At 35.7% G+C, this 18732-nt stretch overlaps 1 protein-coding gene across 6 annotated transcripts in view; it reads right to left on the bottom strand.

Moving 5' to 3' along the window:
• Positions 1-588: 588 nt before the first annotated feature.
• Positions 589-18732, bottom strand: part of syt2b (synaptotagmin IIb) — a 93724-nt gene continuing 75580 nt past the window's right edge. For 3 of the 6 annotated variants that reach the window (XM_073954746.1, XM_005166154.6, XM_021477316.3), the window contains 6 exons: positions 15463-15594; positions 11107-11274; positions 7458-7625; positions 4318-4435; positions 4104-4237; positions 589-2861 (listed from right to left, as the gene is read on the bottom strand). In XM_073954746.1, coding sequence (XP_073810847.1) covers positions 2646-2861; positions 4104-4237; positions 4318-4435; positions 7458-7625; positions 11107-11274; positions 15463-15594 — 936 coding nt within the window. In that variant the 3' untranslated portion in view covers positions 589-2645. The remainder of the gene's footprint in view (positions 2862-4103; positions 4238-4317; positions 4436-7457; positions 7626-11106; positions 11275-15462; positions 15595-18732) is intronic. The other 3 variants (XM_073954747.1, XM_683000.9, XM_073954749.1) reach the window with 1 other exon arrangement.

The following is an 18732-nucleotide window of genomic DNA, read 5'->3' as shown; positions in this document are numbered from 1 at the left end:
GCTATTGCACCTTATGTCGACACACTGACCACTAGGCTATTGCACCGACGAAAGTTATTTTAAAAGTTCTACAATGCCAACAGGTAGGTTAAATGTCCAATAAAGCACATCCATCCATTAAAAACGTGCCTTATATGACACCAGGCGGCGAATAAATGTCTACTGGAGCAATTTGTACTGTTTTTGCAATCTGAATATCTATATTTAATACTTTACAAACTGTAACTTTTGCGAGAGGCTATCATCTGCTTTCTATTGTAAGCTCCATTTTATTGGTGAATTTATTTATTTTTATTGGTGAACCATCTGCTGGACAGGAGTGTGAAATGCATGCGTGGTTGAAAGAAACACAGTAGCGGCACATGCACTTCAAACTCCTGTCCAGCTGATGGCGCTAAATGCACCAAAAGATGCACCTCAAAAACATGACAAATCAAAAAATATTTTCGCTAAAAGTGTGCTATCTATTTATTTTTATTGAACCATAAGAATGACCATATTTTATCCATAACATACTGAAGAGAAAAAATTTAATTTATAGCAACTATATATAACTTTATTATAATAAGTATGACTAGTTCTATTGGATTGCGACCCCTGGGGTAACTACAATATATTAAAAACATGATAGCGTCAGATGCAGCAGATTGATTTTACAACACCAAATTAAACTTTCTGGCCCATTTACAGCACTCACATACAAATAAATCAATAAATAAATAAATGAAGAATATACTTGGGTCTATTGGGAATTCCAGTTCGAATCAATTTAACTAATTGCTTTGCAAAATGACTCACTGAATCTTTCAAAACATCAACGCTAGAGACACCTTGTGGTCAAAACCATATAAATGCAACAAAAACTAAGGCAAAACCTGTATTAGAATTGTGTTTTCAAACATATTACAAACATTAGTTTGAAAATATAATCTATAATTTGCGCGTATCTAATTTCATTAAATGTTAGTTGTCTGCATGATATGATTTCTTTTAGCAGTTTTCAAGGCTTATAAATTGTTTACTCCATTTTGGCCTCTGCTAAACACGCCAAAAAGAGACTATTAACTAAAATTATTCCATTTCGTTTTACAAATGCCTCACTAAGACATTTAAAAATCTAGTAAAACTGATCCAAGATCAGGTAAAATCAAATAAATCTGTTCAGCGATTCACCACTGGGGGTGGGGGGATCTGAGTGAACCCACGATTGTATGTAGATTTACCATGTAGATTTATGGTACTACACAGATCGCCCCCCAGTGGAGAAACACTGAATTTCCAAAACGTTTCAAAACAGTACCGATGTAATAAAGCCCTGTGTACTGGAATCACATGACCTTGCCAATTTGATATGTGCTCTGAACCAACCAATAGGCTGTATCTCTGTCTCTCCACTCCACCAATAGCTAGTGTGTCATGAGCGCACTGGCACCGTTGTCCTGTGGCTGCTGTCGCATCATACAAGTGGATACTGCACACTGGTGGTGGTGTGGAGAGACCCTTATCATGATTGTAAAGCGCTTTGGATGTACGGCAATACATGATAAATGCGCTATATAAATACACATTACATTACTAATTGGAAACAAAAGAATCTTAAAGGTTTGGAAACAGCCATTACCGGTCAAAAAAGTCATTGCCATTGTAGAGCTTAGAGTTAATAATTTACACTGTATTCGACTTTAACAAGAAAGTCATATACACTTAGGATGCCTTGAGGGTGAATAAATCATTAATGATTTTTCATTTTTGTGTGAACTAACCCTTTAATCTTTATTACAAACTCTAATGAACTAGTTCATTTATGAATATAGTCCTATCTAATGACACTAATAAATTTTGGGCGCATTAACATAAAAAATTGACATGTCTTACGGTCTAATTTACCCATTGGCGATGTAAACAGATCAGTCCTACACTACACTTTCTCCTGGGATGTTTGTCTAAATGCGATCATTGCTTTGTAATTGTGCAAATGTGTCGATATTTCTAACATAAACCCACATGCTATTTGAACTTTTGATTAGGCACAAAATTCCAGCTTATTAAACCGGTATATCCGACAAACAACATCCTGAAAAAATAAAAGTACTCCTGTTTATGAGATGACATAATAGCTTTTTATAATAGCTGCATAATAAAGCTGAAAATATAAACCAATATCAGAGGAAAGCTTAGGGGGAAATTGCACAAAATCATCTATTTTTGTGCAAAATTAAAATATTCCTGTTAATTAGATGAAATAGTAGGCTTTTATAACAGCTACATAATAATAATATACATTAATAATGATTATAAAGCAAAGTTAAAGGAAATTTTGAGGGGAAATCCCCAAAAATCATTTATTTTCAACACTTTCATTGTTATTTTTACCCAATTAGTGCATTTAACAGGGAAATCTAGGCTATAAAAAATATTCTCTTCACTATTTAGATGCACAGTGACATTTTTGGATCAAACGTGTCGTGTTTTTCAGTTTCTCCTTCCTCGGTTTTTCAATCTATGTGGCGAACGTGTGACTTTCAAGTATATTCTTTAGTGTTTTTGTTGGCGATTTCGTGAAACAAGCGCACGGATGAGTGTGGGGTGTCATGCATTGCTGAGTGGTTTGGTTAGTTGGTTAGTCAGGCTGAGATGTGTGAATTTTACTTCTTGGCGTTGAGGGCGGCCAGTGCGGCATCGATGTCCTCCTCCTGCTGGAGAGGGTGCCACTGGGCGATAGGACGCCGTGGGTTCGCCAGCATGTCGGACCAGTGCTTCTGTGACGTTCCTGAGGCTTTACTGCCGATGAAGATCTTCCCGATGGCATCGTTCTTGCCAATCTTGTCGTAGTCGAAGACCGTCACCACCACAATGATTTTCTGAAGCAGGAAGAGAAAAAAGTATGCAAGTTTGTGCATGGAAAAAAATGCACATTATTAGCTTACTGTATGTAGAGCTGAAGTCAGAATTAATAGCCACCCTGTATATTCTCCCACTATTTCCGTTTAATGGCGCAAGAGTCGTTTTAACGTTTTGTGCTACGCTGTTCAAATAGCAAATGCATTTGCGCTCATATGTGCACCCATAGGGGTTCTGGTCTAAAAAGGAAGGCGTTCTGAGGCACATTGCTAGCGTTGCTATTTTGAGAAACTATAATAGATTTTTAAATAGACCAAAACAACGCCGGTCTAAAGTCCAGCGCAGAGTTGCGCCTCGCTTACACACTGCTTAATACACACAAGATGTAGAGCAATACGCAAATATCTTTACATGCGAAAAATAATTAAAATATTAAGCATATATATAGGACAACATAAGGATATATATAGGATATAAATATAAAGGATTAAAATATTGCAAAACATTATATTCTAGCCTACGTAAATATGAAAAACCACTGCTTTCATGCCTTCTTCATCTCGGGAGGCTTTTTCAGTTTATTCAATTTGCTTTTGTATAATGTTATTATTTTAGCAGTATTATTTATTATATGGATATTTATATTTGTTTTATTAAAAACAGGCTTAGATTTGCCCACCTGCAGGTTTTAGACCATGTGGGGCACAGCTTGTGTATTTGGATATAACTCAGGTTTTTGAGCACACTTCGTTATTATTGTTCATTAATTCGTTTGCTGGAAATTAGAACTGAATTTAGGAATAGTTTTGAAACAAATCTTTGCGCTTAGCAAACGAAATTAATTATTTATAGGCTAATTGATGTCTGTGCGTAAAAGTTTTCCCTATCCACGAGAGTGAAAGTGAAAGTAGATCATTTATCTCTCATTCTCGCGTTATCGGTCCAACAGATGCTCTGTTTAACTGTTTTCTTGCTAGTGAAATGCTCAGTTTTTCCACTTCCACTTACTTTACGTCATGTAAATAGCAAATGCGCTTATGGCGCAACACAACTGGCTCTTAAAGGGAATAGGAGATGAGACTCCGATTGGTTTATTCTCAAAACACACCTATATATTCTGACACGCCCTGAAAGCGTTCGCGCCCTGCGCTTTGCGCATGGATTGTCAAAATGGAGCCCTATGTATTTTAGCAAACTTGCCTTCATCAGGTCTCTTCATGTCTTCCGTAATGTCTTATGCTGATTAAAAGTGAAACCTCTACCTGCATTTGCTCTAGAGGGATCTCAAAGCTGAAGGACTCGTTGTAATAGGGGTTCAGTGTGTTCTTCTTCACCGTCGTCTTCTTCTTCTTCAGACGCTTTCCGTTCTGCAAGAGCTGGATCTTCACGTACGGGTCTGTAAGAGGTCAAACGTCTAGTTATCTGTATCAAACACATAAAAACAGGTCTAGACTCAGGATCTGTTGCAAGTCTCACCAGACAGGCCGCCCACGTCCATTTTCTTCAGGTTTTTGGCCTCGAGGATGCAGACGGTCAGTTTTCCTGCCGTCGGGACGTAACGCAGAGAGATGCAGATATCGCCCAGCTTCTCAGGCTGAAGGGAAAACATATTGATATGTGTGAGCATGTATTTCCTTTGGAGAAAGATAGGTGCTTGTTAAGTCATGGCGTATTAGTGACGCATTAAATACTGTTTCCAGGTCCAAGCCGCTACTCATTTTAATAGAGAAAATATTTGTTTATAACCATTGTTTAGTCATATCAAAAATTAAAGTGAATTGTATATAAAATCATGGTGTACAGAGTTGAAGTCGGAATTATTAGCCCCCCTTTCTTTTTTTGAATATTTCCCAAATTATGATTATCAGAGCAGGGAAATGTTCACAGTATGTCTGATAATATTTTTTCTTCTGGAGAAAGTCTGATTTGTTTTATTTCGGCTAGAATAAAAGCAGTTTTTAATTTTTTTGTCACCATTTTAAGGTCAAAATTATTAGCTCCTTTAAGCTATATTCGAAAACAAACCATCGTTATACAATGACATGCTTAATTAAATTAACCTGCCTAGTTAACCTAATTAACCTAGTTAAGCCTTTAAATGTCACTTTAAGCTGTATAGAAGTGTGTTGAAAAATATCTAGTCAAATTTTATTTACTGTCATCTTGGCAAAGATAACATAAATCAGTTATTAGAAATTAGTTATTAAAACTATTATGTTTAGAAATGTGCTGAAATAATCTTCTCTCCGTTAAACAGAAATTGGGGAAAAAATAAACAAGCGGTCTAATAATTATGTATAAAAAAATTAATCACATTCTTGCCATCGGATTTTAGGCATGAATATATTAATGTATATATATATACTGCGATCGTGATTTTCAAAAGTATTACAGCGCCTTGCAAACAGTTTGATAGAGGGCTTGGACCTGGAAGCTGCTCTGCATGACGTCACACACCAGCGCTCGTTATAATCATAAATATTCCCTTTAAACTGAATACAATCTTACATCAACAACACATGGCAAGCAATGCGTTGATAATAACATATATAATCATATTGGATTACAAACAACCCAAGGAGTTGTTTAGCACGCATGCATTACTGCTGTTGTGTTTAAACATGTAATATTTTTCCTGAGGTGATTTAAACTAAAATACACAAGGGTACTCTATCAAACACATCTACAAAGATAGGAATATGGTTACTTACTGAGTTATTAACGCCAATACTACACAAAGAAAGGACGGACTTTGAAGGAATAAACAGTGTGAGGAGAGCTCCATTATAGTGCACTGGACAAGCAGTGTTGCCAACTTAGCGACTTTCAGACCCCTCTAGAGATCAACTTTCAAAAAAGCGACTAGCGACAAATCTAGCGACTTTTTTGTGTGCTACTGGAGATTTTTATAGACTGTAATTTTCCATACTGTACCGACCCTACTCTTCTCAACGAGCTGTGGGTGATGCCGTCGGCCCCTCCCCCACCTCAGAGCACTGACAGGTGGCCCAGTCCTCGTACAGCAGCCTCTCCCACCTGCAGCCCGAGAGCAGATCACCCCTCTGCGTACCGACGGCAAATGATTTAGCACCAGCGGTGTGAAGGTATTTCCCTTGTACAGTGAAACCGATCTGCTTCTCCTGTATTTTAGCAATATAATTTGGCCGTTTATTCTTTTCATGTTCACAATCACAGATATTCTAAGTAAGAGTTTCAGAACTTGTCTATCACGTCTGAGAGATTACTGCAAATTCACTACACATCTATATTGATATACAGTATTCAAACAGCAATACATTTAGTTAAATTGACATGCTTGCATAAAGTGTAATGCAAATAAAAATACCATAAGCTGTTAAACAAACAGAAATGGTAAAACGTGATGACGTCAGTAATACGCAAATTAACGCATAACGTAATCTAGTGACTTTTAGCGACTTTTCGGGCAGAGGATTGCGCCTTTTCGTTGAAATTAGTTGGCAACAGTTTGGACAAGTCTGAACATGTTCTGCCCACGCATGCATGTGGCAGGCAGTTCTGTACAATTACATAATTTATCAGCTTAAAGATATCAGCCTAATTTTAACATTGGACCGACAACGATAATCTTAAAAATAGCATGCATCCGCCGATAACGATATGGCTGCCGATATATTGCATCCCTACCTCATATTGTGTCTATGTTCCCTGTTTGCTTTTGCTTTAGTTTTGATAATAAATTGGGTAACACTTTATTTTGATGGTCCATTTGAGTATTAGTAGACTGTCTGCTTAATATCTGCTGATACTGCTCCTTCAACAGATATTTTACTGACTATGAAGCTTTGCAACTACATGTCAACTTACACTAACCCTAACGCTAACCTAACAGTCTACTTATAATCTAATGAGAATAGTTGGCATGTAGATGCAACGTAACTTAAATTCAGCAATAATAGGAATATGGTTACTTACTGAGTTATTAACGCCAATATTACACAAAAAAAGAACGGACTCTGAAGGAATAAACAGTGTGAGGAGAGCTCCATTATAGTGCACTGGACAAGTCTGAACATGTTCCGCCCATGCATGTGCGAGGCAAGCAGTTCTGTACAATTATATAACTTATCAGCTTAAAGATATCAGCCTAATTTTGACATCAGATCGATAACGATAATCTTAAAAATAGCATTTATTGGCCGATAAAGATATGGCTGCCGATATATCGTGCATTGCTACCTCCTATGGTGTCTATGTTCCCTGTTTGCTTTTGCTTTAGTTTTGATTATAAATTGGGTAACACTTTATTTTGATGGTCCATTTCAGTATTAGTAGACTGTCTGCTTAATATCTGCTGATACTGCTCCTTCAACAGACATTTAACTGACTATGAAGCTTTGCAACTACATGTCAACTTGCACTAACCCTAACCCCAAGCTAACAGTCTACTTTTAATCTAATGAGAATTAGTTGGCATGTAGATGCAACATAACATAAATTCAGCAAATGGACCATTAAAATAAAGTGTGACTATAAACTGTACAGTGTGTAGATTCTCTCCTCATTTTTCGTTCCTGTGTAACACGCTGGACTATAACTAAAACAGACGGTAATATTAGTTTGAATGTAATAATCACCTCCTCCTTCTCAGCGCTGTCCAGGTCTCTCCACTCTTCAATGGGCTGGCCCAGATCCAGGGTGTTCATGGGTAATTTCACCTCACCTATGATGTCGTGTTTGGAGAATCGGTCATAATCATACACAGACATGACCAGCGTCTTCCCACCCAGCTCCTGGTACGGGATCTAACATCGAAAACATTCAAAACAAATGACATTAATACATAGGAAAGAGTTGATATGATTTTTTTCATCAAGGACTGTTGAATAAATCTAATTTGAATATTTGTTTTGCTTTGTGTTTATGTGTGTTATTTTGGTAACACTTTAGTTTAGGTCACAATTCACTCTATTAACAGACCAATAACTAACCAGCCTAATAAACTACTAATTAGCTGTTTATTACTAGTTAGTAAAGGTTTAGGTTTTGGGCAGGATTAGTAATAGTAAAAATAAGATCATACTATATAACTAGTAATAAACAGTTAACATCGTAATAATAGGTATGTAATAAGCCAGTAGTTAATAGCATGAATTGTGACCTGAACTAAAGTGTTACCATATTTTTTTGCGTTTAAAAATATATTACACAGTCTGTAAATAAAAGTTTGTGAGTAAAATTTAAAAAATATTTATTTACAATTTAAAATAAACCATTATAATGTATAATTAAATTGCATGATATCTAACAATATATTAAACACTGTAAATTAAAATATAATAAATGTAATGAATAAATAATTTTTTTATGTTTTAATTCGCAATTACAGTGTTTAATATATTGTAAGATATTATGCAATTGAATTTTGCATTATAATTATATATTTAGAAAAATAAATAAAAAAAGTTTACTTACATTTAATAAAAGTTTGATATGAGTGTGTGTGTGTGTGATTTTTTTATGCTAAAATATGTTTAGATTAGTTTGAATATTTAAAATAAAGTATGTGTGTACAAATTAATAATATTTAATGCAATTAAAAATAAAAGTGGTAATTAGTCACTTGAATATTTAAAATAAAGTATATCCTTAATAATAATAATATATATACAGTTGAAGTCAGAATTATTAGCCCCCCTGAATTATTAGACCGCTTGTTTATTTTTTCCCTAATTTCTGTTTAACGGAGAGCAGATTATTTCAACATACTTCTAAATATAATAGTTTTAATAACTAATTTCTATAAACTGATTTATTTTATCTTTGCATTGATGGCAGTAAATAATATTTGACTAGATATTTTTCAAGACACTTCTATACAGATTAAAGTGACATTTAAAGGCTTAACTAGGTTAATTAGGTTAACTAGGCAGGTTAGGGTAATTAGGCAAGTTATTGTATAATGGTGGTTTGTTCTGTAGACTATCGAGAAAAAATATAGCTTAAAGGGGTTAACAATTTTGTCCCTAAAAAAAGTGTTTATAAAATTAAAAACGGCTTTTATTCTAGCTTAAACAAAACAAATAAGTCTTTCTCCAGGAGAAAAAAATATTATCAGACATACTGTGAAAATTTCCTTGCTCTGTTAAAACAACATTTGGGAAATATAAAAAAAGAAGAAAAAAAATCGAAGGGGGCCAATAATTATGACTTTATTTATACTTTATTTGAAATATTCAAGTGACTAATTACTGCTTTTATTATTAATTGCATTATATATTATTAATTTGTACATTTACATTTATAAAAATATATTATTTATTTATCCAAAGCAACATATTTTACAGTTATTTTTCAGTGATTGTGAATCAAAGCCTTTAAAAAAGAAAAACGTAAAATAAAACAAGTGAATACCTTTACATTCTTGTATTTTTAAAGAAAATCACACAATCACTATTTACTACCATTCACACATGATTTGCATGAGAAATCCTCCTAAAGTTGCGGGTTTTCTCCATCTCGCTGGTACAGTGTACAGACACGCTGGTTTATTTTTAGCGGCACAGTCAGCCGTTCTCACTGTACGGCAGGTGCTTGAAGTCGGCTGATTGTTCCTGTCCTAGATCACTTTTCTGAGAGTGAGACTATTAGAGCTCCAGCATTGACCACCAGAGAGATCCGCAGCCCCTCTGGAGCTCATTACACTCACACACTCATCCAGAGCTGCAGGGGGCTTTAGCACTGAATGCTGGAGTTGCAGAAAACAGCCAATAAACACTAATGACTGAACAACATCAGTGTGTTTCTTATAGTCCTTATACAGTGTGCGAGTCTGGGCTTTCAGATCGTATAAGTTTTAGTTTTTAAACATCATAATGCATTTTAAATGCAAAATAGATTCATATTTTAGGCGTGTTTGGAAATGAAGAATTGTTATTTTATAATAATAATAATAATAATTCAATATATTTATATTTTCTAGACATTCAAAAATATTTACATAACTATACATTTTGTCAATAAAAACTATATGGTATTTGATTCTCAATAATGAGTGAATGTGAGGAAAAAAGTAACATTTTATTAAGTAAAAAAATAAATAATTTCTTGTAAATAAAAAAATTACCTAGAAACACTCGAATATATATATATATATATATATCCACATATATTTAATTTTAGGCTGGCAGAAATATTTATTTGACTTTGTGGTTTTATGTAGACTTGATTAAAATCTTTTGAATTTCAATGAAAAATTATATGAATTATATTCAATGAAAATATTAAGAAAATATTCAAAAATATTCAATAAAAATATAAATAACAAACAAAAACCTACAAATTAAGTCTAAAAATTAGGTGAGATATGGGAAAAGCATGCATGTGTATATAATAATAACAACAACAACAATGTATGTGTATGTATGTAGTTATATGTTATTTTAGATGCGATTAATCTAAATTAGTTTGACAGCACTTATTGAAACATAATATAACAAACACACATTTATATCGCAAAAGTGGGACACTGATATAACTAGATCCTTTTCATTTTAAAGAGGGGATTTAAATGGTCGTGAAGCATTTGCAAAGTTTCAGTCTTCTCTGAAACGATGTCTCTCTTTAGGCCAATTACAACATAAACATTTTAAGAAGATAATATAATTTCATTATTCTGCATTTGTTTTTCGAAATTACTGTTGAAGTCAGAATTATTAGCTCCCCTTTGAAATTTGTTTTCTTTTTTAAATATTTCCCAAAATATGTTTAAGAGAGCAAGGAAATGTTCACAGAATGTCTGATAATATCTTTTCTTCTGGAGAAAGTCTTATTTGTTTTATTTTGGCTTGAATCAAAGCAGTTTTAAATTTTTAAAAACCATTTTAATTTTTCAACAAACCATCGTTATACAATAACTTGCCTAATTTACCCTAACCTGCCTAGTTCACCTTATTAACCTAGTTAAGCCTTTAAATGTCACTTTAAGCTGTATAGAAGTGTCTTGAAAAATATCAAGTAAAATATTATTTACTGTCATCATGGCAAAGATAAAATAAGTCAAGTTATTAGAGATGAGTTATTAAAACTATTATGTTTAGAAATGTGCTGAAAAAAATCTTCTTTCCGTCAGACAGAAATTGGGGAAAAAATAAACAAGCAGTCTAATAATTCTGACTTCAACTGTATATATGTAAATATGACATGCATTGTAGAGTTCTACTATAATCAGTTCATTATTAAACTTATAATTGAGTCATTAGTCATTTAATACATATAACAGCTTACCTTAAAGACGAAGGATTCATTGAACACTGGGTTGAGGGTCTTTTTGTGCACCTTGGTGTCGTACTTTTTCTTCTTATCTGGTAGAATGAAGACTTTAACATAAGGGTCAGACGTTCCTCCAGAGTCCATGGAGATCAGATCGGCACACTGCAGGATTCCCACGGTCAGCTGAGGAAATAAACATTTGGGATATGTAGGGGAGTAGCTTATTTTGAAATGTACTAAAGCAAACGTACAAAATTCCGCAAATAAAAAGACAAAGTATAAAGTATACTTATATTCAGGGCTTGACATGAACTTTTTTTTTATCACCAGCCACTGTGGCTAGTAGTTTTCCACCATTACTAGCCACTTGCCCTTTTCACTAGCCACAATTTTATTGTTGGGAAAATATATTTTATAAACATAAATATGGCTTTGACATGCTAAAACTACTTGATTTAGATTTTGTGTTGCGTCCACATGCCTCCTCATTTATTTCACTTTTTGTATGTCGTGTATGAGCTTGCTCAACAATCATGAGCAAATGGGTCATATTATTACAATTAGTTTTTATTTCAAATACTTTTCAGAGCTTAAAATGAAGGATTTACCCAGTTTATCTCTGACCACACCAAACACAAATAATTAATTATTTCTTAGCCACAAATTTTAAATGTGTCAAAATATGCAAAATACAGCTGCATGCTATTCATTTTATTTAACAAAACGTAATCTATCCTGGCTAAAGGTCCCAGATCACCACTTAACTACACATAAATGCAACCCAGGCTCATTATGGAAATGTAGCCCAGCGGTTGTTTCTGGAGGCCGCAAAATATGTCCCAGGAGGTACGTATTTGTGCAGTTTTTGTTTTCGCAAATCCGTGAGAGGCCGCTGTGCGTGCTTTTTTGCGTCTCGAAAGCCTCTCAGGAGCGCGTGCCGTTTGCGCTCTTGCTGTTCTCGCGCGAAAAGCCGCCGGAGGCCGCTATCGAGCGACCGTCTGTCCCAAGCAACGATTTCCAAAAGCTGTATAGAAATAAAAAAAAGCAAAAGCCCTCGTCCGATTTTGAACGCGTTTTCGGATTTCACCGCATTCTCGTCCTGTCGCAAACTCGTTCGCTTTTATTTTTTGGGTTCTGTTTTTCATCTTACCTGATTTCTGAAACCGCTCTTCCCCGGACTCGAACCAGGTCGTTGTTGCCGCGGCCAGCTTCTCCTCCTCCAGGCCTCAGGTCCGCCGACGTAACACCACAAGCTAAACGGACAAACTGGTTTTGGCGGGAAGCGCAGCGTTCGCTTGAAAAAAACTAAATGCGTCCATACGTACCTCCGGCCACGTAAATCGCGGTCTCCAGAAACGTCCGCGGGGCAACGTTTTCAGAATGAGCCTGGGTTGCATAAATGGGAAGTTAATCTCCCATTAAAGCAATGTTATTGTAAAAAATCCTAACTAAACCATGTTAACGCAAAAGAAAGCAGGTAAACAACATACTGAAAAGGTAGTGAAAGGATAATCACACACACAAGGTTAATGTTAGAACTATGAATAATCTGTTCAAAGAATGGTTACAGCAAAAGCAACCCGTGCTGCTTACAAAAAAAACTGATCTGGAACTCTTGAAAGCAGCAAGACTGTGGGTGCATGCTCATTACTTTTTGACTAGTCTATTTTAAAGAAACCCGTTCACATCAGTTGTGTTTCTAGACACAGTTGCTTTACGAAGGAAGTGGGAGCACACATGCATTTAAAACAACCTCAGCTGTTAGCGCGGATGATTATCCTCTCATTCGGTATTCACTTGCTTTCTATTTGCATGCATATTGGGCCATCCTTTGTTGAACCCTGCTTTTGAGAATTATTACCTGGGAAAATTATTTTTAACAAGCCAAAGTGGCTATTGGGAGTGTCTGCCCGCTGAAATCTAATCACATTAATTTCAAGCCGTGCTTATAATATGCATTTGATGACAGTGGTTAGGTTACTATCCACCACTAGTATGAAGGTGAAATGAACTCAACTTTTTTCCTTTTTGCACGAATGATATTTACATGGTCACACTATCGATAAATAAAGAATTATTTTCACCAAGTTCTTTGCACAACACCATATAAACACCACAAAACAACTCAACACTGTCCATGATATGTAATATTCGTGTCATCTATCTGTCTCCATATGGTTAACTTTTCTGGAGTGGTCCGTTTACTTGGTAACCGTACATATTATTTTCTAGCATAACAACCACTTAGGGCTCCATGCATCTTAAAAATGGGATTTGATTGCATTAGAAAACCAGTCAGCAATATGGTTTATCTATCATTAGTGTTTGTCTAAAGTCATCTTGGTGAGCTGTGAGGAGCTCTAATACCTACAGCTGTGACTCAGCTGAAAGTGAAGCACATGACTGAACACCGTCATTAGTAAAAATACAGCGCAGCACGAGCACAAACTCTCTCTGAGACCACCATACAGACAACTCTGAAAAGATGTATTTGTTAAAGAAACAGTTCACCCGAAAATACTAACTCTGTCATTCTTTATTCAGACTTGTGTCATTCCACACACAAGCACACTGTCTTTATTTCTGTGCCACAAAATGAGAAACCTCCACAATTTTGTATTAATTATGTGATGTAATGTGTGTTTATATGACACATTTATTGTGTTTGGCCATACACCCAAAGCGCACACAGGACAAAGCCGCCACAAGACAGGGGCGCTAGTGCGCTCACCACACACCAGCTATAGGGGGAGTGTAGACAGTGATACAGCCAATTTGGAGCCAGGACACCTGGGTTACATGCCTTCTCTTCACGAGAAGTGCCATGGGATTTTTAATGACCAAAGTAAGTCAGGACCTCGGTTTAACGTCTCATCCGAAAGACGGCACTCACTGAGCAGCATAGAGTCCCCTTCACTGTACTAGGGCATTAGGACTCAGACTGTAGGTTGTGCACCCCATGCTGGCTTCACTAACACCACATCCAACAGCAACCTAATTTTTTTCATGTGGTCTCCAATCCAGGTACTGACCAGGCTCAGCCCTGCTTGGCATCAGTGAGTAACCGGTCTTTGGTCTTACATGGTGACATTATATTATTCATTCATTCATTAATTTTCTTTTTGTCTTAGTCCATTTATTAATCTGGAGTCGCCACAGTGGAATGAACCGCCAACTTATCCAGCATATGTTTTACGCAGCGGATGCCCTTCCAGCTGCAACCCATCACTGGGAAACATCCAAACACACTCCTTCACACTCATACACCATGGACAATTTAGCCTACCCAATTCACCTATAGCGCATATCTCTGGACTTGTGGGGGAAACCAGAGCACCCGGAGGAAACCCACGGCAACACTGGGAGAACATGCAAACTCCACACAGAAATGCCAACTTACCCAGCCGAGGCTCGAACCAGTGACCTTCTTGCTGTGAGGCGAAAGCACTACCTACTGCACTACCTCCGCATCACCGATTTTATATTATATTATATAATATTATATAATATTATATATATATATATATATATATATATATATATATATATATATATATATATGAGACACAATGACTGACTTTATTGACAAATAAAAATAAAGGCTTTCTTCTAAAAATATTTCTGAGAAAAGGGACTTTTACATTTTATTTTACTCTAATTTATAATATTAATATTTATAAATTAATATTAGCTAATTTGATAAGTTTAAAAATATGAATAAATAAAAAATAAATAGACTCAAATATCATTTACCACAAAATATGAATACAAGCTGATCAAACTGAATTTCCTTCGGCTTAGTCTCTATTTCAGAGGTCACCACAGCAAAATGACCCGCAATCTATTCCGGCAATAAGGTTTTTATGCAGCGGATGCCCTTCCAACCACAACCCAGCAATGGGAAACACCCACACACTCTCATTCACACACACACTCATACACTAGGGTCATTTAAGTTCATTCAATTCACCTATAGCGCTTTGTTGGACTGTGGGGGAAACCGAGCACCCGGAGGAAACCCACACCAACACGGCGAGAACATGCAAACTCCACACAGAAATGCCAACTAGACCAGCTGGGATTTAAACCAGCGACTTTCTTGCTGTGAGGAGATAGTGCTATCCACTGAGCCACCGTGTCACCCTTGATTAAATATCTTTATCTTAAAACTGATTAAAAAAATAACTTACGTTTTAAAAATTATATTTTAAAAAATCTAATTAGTTTTTCTGAGAACAACATACTGTATTTGGGAATGTCTTGATTGACCAATCAGAATCAAGTAGTAATATTTATAATTATATATGTAGTCATCTAATTTAACTGTATTTTAAAACGTTCCCTGCAGTGCCTTAAATCCAGCATCTTTACCTTGTTATCCTGGAAGTCGTAATCCAAAGAATATTGAAGCTTTCCCAGTTTCTCCACTTCTTTCTCCTCTTCCTCTTTCTCCTCCTCTGTCAAACCGGTTTCTCCTTCTTCATCGTCATCATCCTGTTGTTTCTGCGGGTGCAAATGTTAAACGTTTTAATCATGTTGACATCCGAAATATGAGTATATGTGGTTCCTGTCTATAAGCATGCCACAAGCTCAGGGCCCGGTCAGTTGCAGACAGTACAGGTTGGAGAGATGCTTTTCTATTTTAAATCTGTCAAAGCAGACTTGGAGTAATGTTGTCATTCAGGGCTGGATGTTGAAAATGACTCGAGTTCGCAATTTTTATTGGTAACACTTATGTTGTAAAACAGTTTAATTGGTTAATACGATTATATTTTGTATATACACTCAGCGGCCACTTTATTAGGTACACCTGTTCAACTGCTCGTTAACACACATTTCTAATCAGCCAATCACATGCCAGCAACTCAATGCATTTAGGCATGCAGACATGGTCAAGACGATCTACTGCAGTTCAAACCGAGCATCAGAATGGGGAAGAAAGGTGATTTAGGTGATTTTGAATGTAGCCCGTTGGTGCAAGACAGGCTGGTCTGAGTATTTCAGAAACTGCTGATCTACAGGGATTTTCACGCACAACCATCTCTAGGGTTTATAGAGAATATTCAGAGAAAGAGAAAATATCCAGTGAGTGGCAGTTCAGTGGGTGCCTAGGCCGTGTTGATGCCAAAGGTCAGAGGAGAATGGCCAGACTGGCTCCAGCTGATAGAAAGGCAACATTAACTCAAATAACAACTCGATATGTACACAAATGGCCTCCACAGTCACGAGATCTTAATCCAATAGAGCACCTTTGGGATGCGGTGGAACAGGGGAATCACATCATATACGTGCAGCCGACAAATCTGCAGTAACTGTGTGATGCTATCATGTTAATATGGAGCAAAATCTCTGAGGAATATTTCCAGTATCTTGTTGAATCTATGCCACGGAGGATTAAGGCAGTTCTGAAGGCAAAAGGGGTCCAACCCGGTACTAGTAAGATGTACCTAATAAAGTGGCCGGTGAGTGTAGATTCAAAAGAGCTTTTTGGCAGCACTAGAAGAATACTGTTATTGATATGCATAAAGAGTCATGCAAGCATTTCCTCCTCATCTGCATGATAAATTGAACTGTTCATCAGTGATGCTCCAGGGAACAAGTGATGACAGCAAATATTTAAAGAAGAACAGGCTCCTTTGTGCTATTCTGGGCATATGAAATGCTGACATGTCGTTCTTGTGTGGTTTTGAACATCATCCAAAATAATCTATAACGTGCAGAATACATTACTTTACATTTCTTAAATAGGTCACATGTTCTGCACTATACAGTGGCCCAAAAATATTTGGCAACCAAGCCACACTTTGAAATGTCCCAAAGTGATTTAGTGATAATAGCATTACACATTCATAGTAGGGCTGCACGATATTGAAAAATCGTGTTTATTTTTCTGCGATAAATATGAAAAGATGGTTTGAGTAGCTCTATTTGCCGATTTTCTGGTTAGTCTAACACAGGGGTGGGCAAACTCTGTCTTGGAGGGCCGGTGTCCTGCACAGTTTAGCTCCAACACTAATCAAAAACACCTGAACATGCTAATCAGTGTCTTCAAGATCTCTAGAAATCTTAAAGCAGGTGTGTTTTGTTTAAAGTTGGAGCTAAACTACGCAGGACACCGGCCTTCCAGGACCGAGTTTGCCCAACCCTGGTCTAACAGTATTCAGGAACAATAATGGAACAATCACAATGTTAATCAAATGCTTTTCTTCCTCTGCTTCGTCCTGTTTCTAGCCCAAATATCTAAAAATTCTTAGATCAAGTAATACTATTGTTTTGTTTCCACCTTAACTCTTTACAATAAGGTTCATTAGTTAATGCCTCTACTAACATGAACTAATCATGAACAACACTTGTACAGCATTTATTAATCATAATTGAACATTTACTAATGCATTATTAACATTTAAGTCCATGCTTGTTAACATTAGTTAATGCACCGTGAGTTAACAATTAAACAACTGTATTTTCATTAACTAACGTTTATTAACATGAATAAATACTGTAGTAAATGTATTGTTCATTGTTTGTTCATGTTAGTAAATGCATTACTTAACATTAACTAATGAACCTTTTTGTAAAGTGTCACCAATTAATAGTTATTTTGTTTAAAATAAGCTAAATTATCTGCCACAGTGATAAGTAAAATAATCTTGTTTTTGTTTTGAAACGTAGATATTTGGACTAGAAACAAGACAAAAATTCTAAGCAAGAAAAACTTTTTGTTGCAAAAATCGTATCAATTCTGTATAAATAATTCTATAAAATAAATCTGTCACACCTCCAAACATATTTTTTTTTGTGCTCAAATGTTCTAAGCTCTCTTGAAATTATCAGTCACAAGCCTTTCAAAACACATGCAAACTTTACAAATCACATGTGTTCTGTGGCTCCTGGTCAACTATAATCTAGACTCAACATTGCATATCTTGTGATGTGACTATTGCAAATTCTCACATTGCGATATCGATGCTAAAACGATATATTATGCAGCCCTAATTCATAAACATTATTACTATCATGAGTACCTGTTTTAACCCTTTATCAGACGAATAACCATACACTGAAAAAAATGATGTCTGCAAAACTGTTGCAAACAATTTATTTGTGTTGAATTTAAACAAACAAATTTAATTGGATAATATTCTACTTAATTTGTGTTTAAATTGAGCTGAAATAAATTGTTTACAACCACTTAACGTAAAAAAAAAAATGAGTAAATCCAAAAAATCTTGTATATGTATATGGTACTTTTTTTTGTTTTTGTTTTTCATATTATTTTAGGTCATAAAAGGTCTTGTAATAAACCCTTATGACATGGGATCATTCAATGAGTATCTCAGCGATTGCCCTATAAAGGGTTAACAACCTATCACATAAAAAAAAGAATAATGTTAATAATTCTCATTATTAATATTACATTTTAGCATAAGATATCAAATCAAGCCTCATTCATATGTCTAAAACGCAACTAGCCCAGCAGGCACAGGATGTCAACATGACATCAGATTGACGTTGTACCCCAACGTCGTGGGATGTAGCATTTTATTTGGAAATGAAAATCGGGTTGGTGTCAGAACCCAATGTCAGGTCGACGTCAATGTCCAACATCGGAGAGACGTTGCATTTGGGTTACTTTCCAAC

This window comes from Danio rerio, chromosome 6 (genome assembly GCF_049306965.1).
Source record: "Danio rerio strain Tuebingen ecotype United States chromosome 6, GRCz12tu, whole genome shotgun sequence".
NCBI classification, from domain to species: Eukaryota; Metazoa; Chordata; class Actinopteri; order Cypriniformes; family Danionidae; genus Danio; species Danio rerio.
This window is presented reverse-complemented; position numbering and strand designations above follow the sequence as displayed.